Source organism: Cylas formicarius, unplaced genomic scaffold, assembly GCF_029955315.1.
Source record: "Cylas formicarius isolate icCylForm1 unplaced genomic scaffold, icCylForm1.1 PGA_scaffold_2__14_contigs__length_35257938, whole genome shotgun sequence".
Taxonomy (NCBI): Eukaryota; Metazoa; Arthropoda; class Insecta; order Coleoptera; family Brentidae; genus Cylas; species Cylas formicarius.
Window position 1 is genome coordinate 28,478,552 of NW_026844319.1, and position 11,401 is coordinate 28,489,952.

The 11,401-nt window shown below is 37.1% G+C and overlaps 2 protein-coding genes across 2 annotated transcripts in view; both read left to right on the top strand.

The window, feature by feature from the left end:
- The first annotated feature begins 35 nt into the window (after positions 1–35).
- Positions 36–9,133, top strand: LOC132697994 (U1 small nuclear ribonucleoprotein 70 kDa). The gene is made up of 9 exons (XM_060663809.1): positions 36–136; positions 201–741; positions 796–978; positions 1,033–1,095; positions 1,155–1,236; positions 3,809–3,910; positions 5,373–5,724; positions 6,790–6,959; positions 8,739–9,133. The coding sequence occupies exons 2-9, from the start codon at positions 598–600 to the stop codon at positions 8,882–8,884; spliced, it is 1,242 nt and encodes a 413-aa protein (XP_060519792.1). The 5' UTR covers positions 36–136; positions 201–597; the 3' UTR covers positions 8,885–9,133.
- A 1,192-nt stretch (positions 9,134–10,325) lies between these two features.
- LOC132697777 (alpha-crystallin A chain-like) overlaps positions 10,326–11,401 on the top strand; it is a 43,104-nt gene continuing 42,028 nt past the window's right edge. Inside the window, exon 1 of the mRNA XM_060663411.1 lies at positions 10,326–11,344. Within this exon, the coding sequence (XP_060519394.1) occupies positions 10,374–10,898 (525 nt within the window). The 5' untranslated portion in view covers positions 10,326–10,373 and the 3' untranslated portion in view covers positions 10,899–11,344. The remainder of the gene's footprint in view (positions 11,345–11,401) is intronic.

Sequence of the window (11,401 nt, forward strand, 5' to 3'; positions counted from 1 at the left end):
ATGAAATTCTCTCGGTGTTCTGTGATTTGGACGTGGTTTCTATTAAAGGTCTGCCAGGATTTATAATTAACGATAATATTGGATATCTCAATGTAGATGAATAATAGTGAGACTGTCGAAGAAATTAGAAAATCTTGTAAGTTGACACATAACAGATGATTCGCATACTAACCAGTGCCCATTGTCTATGCTTTATACAGGATAACGTTACAATACGTCGCACAGATTAAAATTCTAATCGAAGTTACGTATTATGCTTATACTTTATCCACACAAGATTTTGGTGGTAATGTGAAAATTGTTTAATTAATTCATTTCATTTCAAGTTTTTTCTTGAAAAACATTTTTCCCCCGCACTTAGTCGTACTTCCAATACTTGTGCTGTGAAAAAAGCTATCAAGCAAGTCAACGCCATTTTTGAAGTGTTGTGAACAAGCGTGGCGCTCAGTGACATTTTCTAATAAATTTGAAGAAAAAAATGAATTTTTAAATGATTTCGTAAAATACATTTCCATAGTGATGTTTGCCAGTTGACACAAACTATAATAGTGCTGGTTTCACTTTTTGCTGACGCTGAGACGAACGAAGTGAATAAATATGACTCAGTTCCTACCACCCAATTTATTGGCGCTGTTCGCCCCAAGGGATCCCATTACATATTTACCACCTGTAGCAAAGCTCCCGCACGAGAAAAAATCCAGAGGCTATCAGGGGCTTGGAGATTTTGTTAAAGAGTTTGAGGTATGTATTGGAAGAGATTTTTTTCTTGCATTTGAGTTACATCACTTTACTTAGGATCCCAAAGATACCCCGCCGCCCACACGAGTTGAAACTCGTGAAGAAAGGTTGGAAAGAAGACGCAGGGAAAAAGCTGAACAAATCGCCTATAAATTGGAGCAAGAAATTGCCGTTTGGGACCCCGCGTCTGCTCCAAACATTACAGCGGACCCATTTAAGACATTGTTTGTGGCCCGTATCGTAAGTGTATTGTCAAGTTTCATTGGAAAAAAGGTGACAGATATTTGGTTTTAGAACTATGACACATCTGAATCCAAACTTAGAAGGGAGTTTGAAGTCTACGGACCCATCAAAAAGGTAATTGAATGATGGGGCTTCAGTTTAAATGACCATTGATTTTCTTTTTGCAATTTTAGATTATACTAATTCATAACACAGTTAATGGTAAACCAAGGGGGTATGCTTTTATTGAATATGAACATGAGAGAGACATGCACTGTGAGTATATTTTCCCGGAGCCAACCATTTATGAATTCCATATACCACCGCGTACATAGAACCCGCACTTGTCTTTAAGTGCGCGACGTGGTATATTGAATCGCAATGCTAGTTTATATAGCCAGCAAAATTGACAAGTATTTTGTAAAAAAAAACATTTCGAGAGCCTTGAATTAATTCGTTTCTATTTCTTTACACAGTTCAAGTTGAGGTCTGCTAAGTGCCGTTTCTCCTCCTCTGCTTATTGCTGGCTATGTAGGTTTGTATGTGCGGTAAGAACCATACATACAAAGAAAAAAAAATTTGGGTTTTACAATTAAGTGAAGCTGAACGGAAATTGTTCATTTTAGAACTTTTTTGTTGAATACTGAAAATATTGGGTTGTTTTCAAATTTAGTTGGAAAAACTTTTTAATTGTTTATTTTTGTGGAACTTTGCCACATGTCCGTTCAATCCCAAATATCTCAGAAATTCTCTCGAGGATATCTTTGCAGTATAATAAATGGAAAAAATCTAACTTTTGTATTTGCATAGTTAATAAGTTTAAAACAATTCTTAATAAAGTAAAACACATATATAAAGTAATAATTCGGTTTCTAAAATTATTTAAAAATTTAATCTTAAAGTTAGTTGGGTAAGCGCTACGTAAGTAGATGCGCTACAGGTAAAATTATAAAGGAGCCTACCTCAGCAGATCGGGATGTTTTATATATTCAAAATACGTCTTTTAATATGAATTGATGTTTCATTAACGTAAGTAAAATGGTAGGTATATTTCATTCGTATGCCTATTTCTTCAGAGCCCTTTTTGTTTTTCCTTTAAACTGATATCGACAAAATTATAAGCCCGCTGTCCTCGATTATTTTCTTAGAGAGCACACTATTATAGATATAGTCTGTTTCCTCAGAATGTAGAGTAGTAAAACCTTCTCGACCACTCAATAGGTATTGTTTTATGTTTGATGTTATAAGAGTTATTAAGTGCACCAAGGAAAACACTCTTAGTGGAAGTATGAAAAAGAATAGAAAAATTAAACTAAATAAGATTAAAAAATTAAATTAAATAAGATGATATATACAATTATTGGCGTTATACTTTTTGTGTTCCCGGAAACTAGAAATTCTTAGACATCTAAGTCAAGTATACATAGTGCCAAGAAATGGGTGTGTTATGTATACCGGGTGACAGAACAAAGTGGGAACACTATAACTTTCAAACGGCTTGCCATGGCCATTTGAAATTTGGAAGGGTTAATATAGACTGAATGTACAATTTTTTGACAATAATGTAGTCAATGGTTGCACTTCCGGTTTGAGCGGAAACGAAATCTAGTTTTGAATTTTAAATGTTACCTATGTTTTTTTGCATTTTTGGCTTCAGGAGGTCGTTCTACGTAGAATAGGACGGGTTCTCTCTTTTTTTTTTTTTAATTCTTATTTAATTTTTGAAACTTGTGTCTAGAAGGCTGTGACCATCATATTTACCGAGTCACCTGATCATGGGAAAAATTGTAAATGCAACTTTTCTTCACTTGTCTAAACGCAAGTAGCATTTAATGTAATTAACTATTAATTTTTTAGGATAACTTAGTCTTAAGTGGCTTTGCTTCTATCGATCATCAAGTCGGCATGATGGAAAATTCTGATCATTTGTACATTTTCATCTGATTATCGATTTGGATTATCGTTATCATGAGAAATAATAATCAATTTACAAATGGAAAAAAGTTAATAGTTTCAGAAAAAACTCTTGACAGGCACGTGCATGTATGCAGCCCGCTGTCCCCATTTTAAATTCCAGCTTTCTAAAGAAATATTGTGCAGGAAGGCGACGTCTCGGATAGCGGGCTGCATACAATGCACGGGCTTGCCGAGAGTTTTTTCTGCATTCCCCGTATATCAGACTTTATGAATAGAAGCAAAGCCGCCTAAGTAATATTTTGTTTTTATAAAAATGTATTTACTTATCTGGTTTTTTGCTTGCTTTGAACTTATTTTTTAACGGGTTTTGAAAATTTTGATGTCAAAATTAAAAAAAAAAAAATGACACCCCAAATCCAAAAATGCAAAAAAGTATAGGTTGTGCCATTTAAAATTCGAAAGTAGATGTCTTTTCCGCTCAAACCGGAAGTGCAACCATTGACTACATATTGTCAAAAAATTGGAAGTTCAGCCTGCATTAACCCTTTCAATTTTCAAATCGCCATCTCATAGTGTGTTCCCACTTAATTGTGTCACCCGGTATATATCTGGGGCTATAATAATATTACTCTTCATTTGAGGCAAACGGCTTGTAAGTAGATAAATCTTCGAACAAAACTAATAATCGTGTCGGTTTGCGTGCCGCACGTTTATACTTTTGTCGCGAAAATTTCAACAGGAAAATTAAAAAAATAATAATAATAAAAATTCTTCGGATTTTACATGTTGTTCCCCCGGTTACTCCCGAAAGGAATCGGTAAAACTAACCAAAACTGTCGAGTCGTTCAAAAAATTCACAGAACAACATGCAAAACGTGTTTGCTTGCTTTTCTCGAACTCTCTGGGATAACGGACTACGATGTTTTTGCAGCGGCTTACAAGCACGCCGATGGTAAGAAAATCGATGGTAGACGGGTGCTGGTGGATGTCGAGCGTGCCAGAACCGTCAAGGGTTGGTTGCCCAGAAGATTGGGTGAGTGTCTCTCTCAAGTGTTACTTCTATTGCGATTAGATATAAACTGTCTTGACGCCCATCCAATGAAAACCCCATTTAGTTTACGGGCTGCAACGTTATTTGTGGTAAAAAAATCCCAAACTCTAGTTGATTACTCCAAAAGCTTTATAATTGTGTACAGCAACCGCCCTTTTTTGACATGTTTTATATACAAAATTTTGATGAAAGTTGCTTTACACCAAATTAAACGAACATACAATATAACATAGGATTCACATAAACAAAATGTTAAAAAACAAAATAAAACAGAATGAAACAGATAGATAAAGACCCAATCCTAGTATGACAAATGTTGGTGTTCCAAAATGTTAATATTAATATGGGAGTCGACACGACAGTAAGAACACACATAACAGTAGCGAGGCATCAACGCATCGTTATACAATATTATTCAGAAGTGAGATATATTGTTCTATTTGGTGCTTCTAAGAGTTGCAAATAATGATCTCCATTTAACTTTTGATCTATAAATATCGGACCCAAAATCGGACTATTTCGTGTATTTGTCTAGGATTATTTAAAGACCAGTATCGCGTATTTTGTCCATTACAACCCTTTCTTGTAGTGATCGTGATAAAATGTATTTCCAAAAATTGTTATTCTCATTATGTCTATATAAAAATATATTTATATTCATTCAAAACGGAGTGGATTGATCCCCGAAAAAATAGCTGTCTCTTCATATACTCCAGTAATAGAGGAAAGTGGATGTGATTCATAAAGTCCTAATATGTCTCCCTTATTTTATTCATTTAAACATTGTGATTCCGGCATTCCTTTTTAGCAACGTTACGGTTTTTTGCAAATTTCCTTGCCAGGAGTGTATGAGAATTGTATTCAGAATAGTTAAAGAATTTTTTACTTAAGTGTCTTGTCATTTTTAATGTTTTTGTTCTACTTTAATTCGTAAATAATTATAGTTGTTTCAGTTAGTCACGGCACTCTTTGAAATTATGTAAAACCTTTGACTACAATATAAAGTGTGTTACATCATTGTAATCGCAATAAAATATTCTACTAAACACATATATTATATACAGGGTGTTCCATTAAAAAAAACTTGACTACTAAATCTACATTTTGTTTTTTTGTTACCAATTAAAATGTTATCGATATAAATTGAACGCACTGACAATATCCAACACTTGTAATTCAAGTCTTATGGAAATAAAACTCTTTATCTTTATCTTCATTTGTTGTGTGGGTTGGGATTAAGAAAAACTGATTATTTCGGACCTCTATGGTCGGCATTTCTGTAATTTTTTGTTAAATTGAGAATATGCTAGTAGAAATTTGAATGATTTTATGGTGAGTCTCTTTCGAGAAAGTACTCGGATCCTCCGGCCCTCAAACTGTGCTGTAAAACTCTACAAAAGATAAGAAAGAGGTTAAGTATGTTGACGTCACGTGACATTCCAAGGTGGTGGACTGGGCGGGACGCGCAGGGGCGGCGCGGACGTCAACATTAAACACTCGGGCCGCGAGGACAACGAAAGGGAACGGGAACGTTACCGATTGGAAAGGGAACGCGAGGAGCGCGGTCTGACCGCGGGAGGCGGTGGCGGCGGCGGCGGTGGTGGGGGCGGTAGGGAGCGCGACCGGGACAGGGCGGGGGCCGGGTTCGAACGGCGGCGCTCGAGGTCGCGCGAGCGACGAAGAAGAAGCAGATCTCGGTCGCCAAGAAGGGAAAAACGCAGGAGAAGCAAGGACAGAGTCAGGGCGGAATCGGTTGACGACTACGACAGGAGGTCCCGAGAGAAGGACCGAGATAGGTGGGGGATCGACGTAAGATTAAGGATTTTTTGCACCTCTTATAACGTTATTTTACCCCTGTTAACGCGTTTTTTTTTTTTAAGAAACTTCTACAGGCTACTGCAATACTATTTACAAATCTTCCGGATTCCTGCTACAGCGGTTGCGGCCGAAGCAGTGCTGGAACTAGTAAAATTGTAGGTTAGATTATGTCCGGGTGTCGTTTTTTTATTCGAAAGAAAAGTTTGTGTTTATGTCAATAGATGGCGTTTTAAGATGCAGGCACGATTCGCAATGACAATGACAGTTATAGTATATTGAAATAGTAGCAAATGTTAATTCAGAGTGTTCGGAGATATATTTAGCCTGTTTTTTTTTAATTTTGACGTTATACAAATACGTTATTCTATTGGTTATGACGTCACGAGATACTTGGAGGCAAGTTACGCATTGTGGCCTTCATTTTATATCGCTTGGTCTATGGTCTGCGTTTGATTTTGATTGTTTACGGCAGTTTATGTAAAACTTCTTCCAATGCAGTACTAGCCTCAGAAGATTCGGTACTATAAATAAACCAATGTTTTTACCTTTTAGATGGGGCAATATTTGTAGTTGTAGGTAGATTAGTACTGCCACAGAACATTTGCTATCTGTTTTTGTTTGAAGTACTCGCATTCCTTAAAATATAAAACATAAAAACATATCATTCTTTCTTAAACTCGTACCATTTTTCATTCCATATAGTTGTTCATATCCTGCTCTAGCTGAAACAAGACACTATAATGGCTTTTAGCCATATTTTTCGTTGTTTTTCTTGAATTTTCTTTTTCCTTCAACCCAAAAATAACTGAAAACTGACAGAAAAAAATGTCAAGCTGATAACTGTCACGTACCTCGTGACGTCACCGATAGCTGATCATTATGATGTTGATGTTTCACTTAGGGCAAAAATATTTAGGGGGGAAACTTTTTAAGTCTTATTAACTGCTCGTCAAGTGCGCACGCTTTCAATAAGGGATAAAATAAAAATAAGGGGTGCAGATGGTCCCGATTAAGGCGATAGTTTGACATCGGTTGTTATTTAGGGATCGCGAGCGCGACAGGAAACGTAGACGTTCAAAGTCGAGGGACAAGGACAGAGAAGCGAGAAAACGAGAACGACGCGAGCGTAGGGAAAGGGAGAAGGGTGAACGGCTCGAGTATATCAAAACCGACGACGGCGGAGAGGTTAAGATCAAAGAGGAGCCGGCGGACGGTAAGGCGGGGTTCTTGTCGACGTGGCCACACCTACTGACCTATAGATCTAACGATAAAATCACTCTTTCGCTGCTCCCTCGTAATAAACTGTAACATATTCACCTTTTCCCTCAGCCTTATCGCCTTCTCTCAATGCAGCGCATAACAGACATACCATAACTTTGGTCGTTTTAATAAAAATGTATTAAAAAGACACTTCCACTGGCTGGCTGGATTCCCAATATGTCGTACTTGCTGACATAATAATCCTCTTGGTCCTACTTTGTACCCGCTTATACATCGTATGAGGGGGGCGGAGCTAAATGATAATGAACAAACATGCTCTCTTTATGCCCCTCCTTTAGCTGCGCCCCCTTCATAAGTAGGTTTGAGCCAATTTGAGTTGAGCTTTGAAGGTCTGAGCTCTGATATTGTGCATATTTTGATTTATTGTTAGCTTGAAATACTACGAAAGCAAATAACAGCAAATGTACATCTTTAGTTATTTATTTACATGTTAATAACATACTTATCAGTGTTCATAATACCCTCTTACCAAGTATAACTTGTACATCGTATTTTCACCATTTCTTCGAGAGGGGCATCTTCCCCATGATGTTGAATGGTTGTTGGTGGTCCCAGATCAACTTCTTCATCTTCTTCTTCCTCTTGGTGCTCTTCCTCACCCTTTCTTGCTTGTTGTAATATGACGTCTTATGTCAAGTCTGCTGTTGTAGGCAAATCCTGTAAATGTAATTGTTTGAAACTGCTTTATCCACTTAGTGGCTGATCATCTTCCAAGTCCTGTTCGCATTCTGTTGAATTGTTTCTGCTGTCATCTCTTTCCAAGCTTTACTAATAAAGTTGACTGCATCTAGCATATTAATGGAAAATTTGTGTTAGGACTCAATCATTTCCATTAAAATATTTTTCCTGCAGCGACTCTTGAGACTTTTTATTACTCTCTGATCCACCGGCTGTAATACACTTGCTATTTTGGCTGGAAGAAATGCCAATTCAATATTCCGTAGATTTAGGATATGGGGATGTGCAGGGCTGTTATCTAAGAGAAGTAATATTTTCCTCCTCTTAAATTCTGCGTTCCATATCCGTATCCCCTCTTTAAAAATTTGCGATGTCATCCATGCAGACTTGTTTGCCTTGTAAGTGACTGACAAATGCTTGATTTTCTTAAAACATCGTGGGTTAATTGATTTTTCAATCACGACTAGCTTACTTTTTTCTCTCCCACTCATATTGGCAGCGACTAACACTGTTATACATTCTTTAGAAAGTTTCCCACCACACACTTTTCTCTCCGAAATTTAAGAGTTCTAACTGGCGCCATTTTGTAGAAAATACCAGTTTCGTCAGCATTAAAAATGTCGCCAGCAGGGTACTTTTCTGCTAGTTTTACATAGCTTTGTATGGAGACCTAATAGTACAACAAATTTTGTTCGTAATACAGGGTTTTACGTTATACAGAGTTTCGCTATAGGGAGTTTACTGTATAATTAATTATATATATCAAGACATGGGTAATAGAGGACTAAACCATAGTTGATAATCGAAAGGACAAGTGATTGAGCTAACAGTTACTACTCTCACTATACGAATGATTAAATAGTTCTAGCTTTACTATGTATTTAAAAGTTGCCAGAGAAAATGATAAATCATTTATGCTAAGTATGTTGACACAAAATACTTGGCAGTTAGTAAGAATTCTTCATTTGATGTCATGTTCGGGGTGTGGCAACACTGCTTCGAACTCCTAGATAAAGCGCGGTTTCGGTTATAGATTACGATTACGGTTATTCGGCACAGCCCTACGATCAGTCCGCTGTCAAATACGAAGACGAGGACGAAGAGAAGTACCGGCCGCCTGAAAACGCGAACGGGAAACGTCACTACGAGGAAGAGTACGAAGAAGGCGAGGCTTACTAACTATTTGGGACTCGGTAATTATTATAAGCGTATTTCAATCTACTTTTAGACTTCTATTTAGGGACGTGTATTCTTTCCATTCTCGTCAATTGCGAATGGATTTTCTTTTCTTTAAATTGATATTTAGATTTTACTGTGGTTACGCATAAATTCAATTGTAAAACGCTCTAACGTTGGGCGAAGACTCGCGCCAGTCCGCCCACCGATTGTAAGTAGTTCAAATGGCTAGTAATAAATTAATGGAAAACTTGTGGAGTTTGATTTTATCCTATGTACGGGGTTTGCGTAACTCGAGATTTCGATAACGGTGCCTCGTACAGCGTGGCCGTTAGTACAGATCGAAAAAAAAAACGTTTTTTTTTTGTATGTCCGTTTTCTGTTCCATGGTTTTTCGACGATAACTTCCGGACGATTTGAGCTACACGCTTCAAATATTGCTCCTTTTACAGTCCACAGAGTGCATAAGATATGTAAAAGTATTTTTTTTTTCGATTTTTTAAAACTTGTATTTAAGGTTTTCACCTGTTGTACAGGGTGTTCAAGATATTGAGTGCTTCAAAAATTAACAGGTCTTAAATTTGCAGCTATCGAGATTTGGCAGAATTGTAGAAGTCCACACCCGCATTTTATATGTTAAAAAAGGACCTACTGAAATTTCGTATTTTTTAAAAAAACTTTGAAAATTTTTTTTTAGTATATTTCGCCTTTCAGAAAAAAAATATTTTCTCGAAAATTGTTAACCCGATATGCAAAATTTGTGGACCAGAAATGCGGGAAATGTTCAGGTTTTTTAACATTCTTTGACCATGAACACACTCTGTATATATAATATAATTGAAAACCTGTTCCAAGTAGAGGTTATGGCCTTGGATCTCACACGTTTCCGGGTCCGTGAATTTTTCCCATAAAGTAAATTGTTTTCGGGAAAATATTTTTTTTCTGAAACTAACTAATATCCAGAATGATTAAAAAATTGCGAGTTTTTCTTGAAATCCCCTGTTGCTCAAAAATTTGCGACGAATGTAGATAACATTACCAAAGGATTCACACCATTCAATGTTGACAGTGGTTTAATAAACACTCCGTATTAAAATGAAAACTATTTCCAACTAAAAATTTTATTGCCTTAGTGACTGGTTGTTTTTATGCAACAAGCCAGGTTATATAAATACTACAGTTATCTCTATATCTGTAGTATTTATTGCATAAAAACAACCAGCTACTAAGGCAATAAAATTTTTAGTTGAAATAGTTTTTAGAGGCCTGTGCCTAAAAAAATGCGCATGCTCAAGATTTAAATTCTGCTCCTTAACCTTGCAGCATTCAGAAAAATGGCCGCCGTTAAATATTTGCTGAAGACGCTTTCAAAGCTTGCAAAAAGTGATATGAAAATCGCAGTTGGATTTGGTTAGATTCATTTTTTTTAATGTCACCATAGAGACGACCTAACGGACGCTGTTTAGTTGGAAACTATTTGAAATCGAGAAGCATGTCTTTGCTGCCGTTACTTTTTGACGATTCCGTTGTGGTTCCGCGCACGTCGTGGTCGAACTTTTTCAAAAATGATGATTTCTTCGACGATCCGATCGACGTGTTTCGACACCTGAGAAGTCGACTGGCCCAATTAGAACAAGAGAGCCTCGTCACGCGTAGAGACGACAGCAAGTTTCGGGCCGACATCGACGTGCAACAATTCAGACCGGAAGAACTCTCCGTTAAACTGGAAGGAGACGATGCGGTCGTCGTGGAAGGGAAACACGAGGATAAAAAAGACGAGCACGGGTCGATTTCTAGACATTTCGTGAGGCGATACGTACTTGCGAACGATTTGGACGTCAAGCAGTTAAAAGCGAAATTGTCGGGGGACGGGGTTTTGAGTCTTACCGCTCCCATAAAAGGCCAGGGTAAACAGGTGGAATACAAACAGATTCCCATCGTAAGCACCGGAAAGCCGGTGAAAAGGTTAGAACACAGGCGTCGAGCTTTGGACGGCGAAGGGGATCAGAAAAAATAATTACGCCACACAAATTGTAATATTCCTAATGTTTCTAAGAGTTCGATTGAATTTCGTTTTAGAAAAATAAAATTTTGTATAGATTTCGATACTGTGATGTATCTATGAACCATAAACGTACTGTGGATGCCGTGTAGTGGCCACTACCGAAACGAATGACATTCCAATATCAAATTCTATGATCCGTGGTTGTCGCATCAAAACAAAACTAATAAAAAATAAGAGGTTTAATGTGTGTGGTAGGACGTATCTCGGTATTTCAAAACAAATCGCTATTCGGTTTTACACCGCTCCAAGTACGTCAATTTAAAACCGCGTGTAAAATTCGTGAATTTTTACGTAAGCCACTCGCAATGTAGGAACATTTTTCAATAGTGATTGTTACATGTAAAAGTGTGGATGTAATATGAAATTTCCGAAAATGTCATGTTGTAGAGGATTCTAAGGTAAGTTTCGTTTTTAAGGAATAGGTCTATGCATTCCATACATAGCACTTTTTAAAA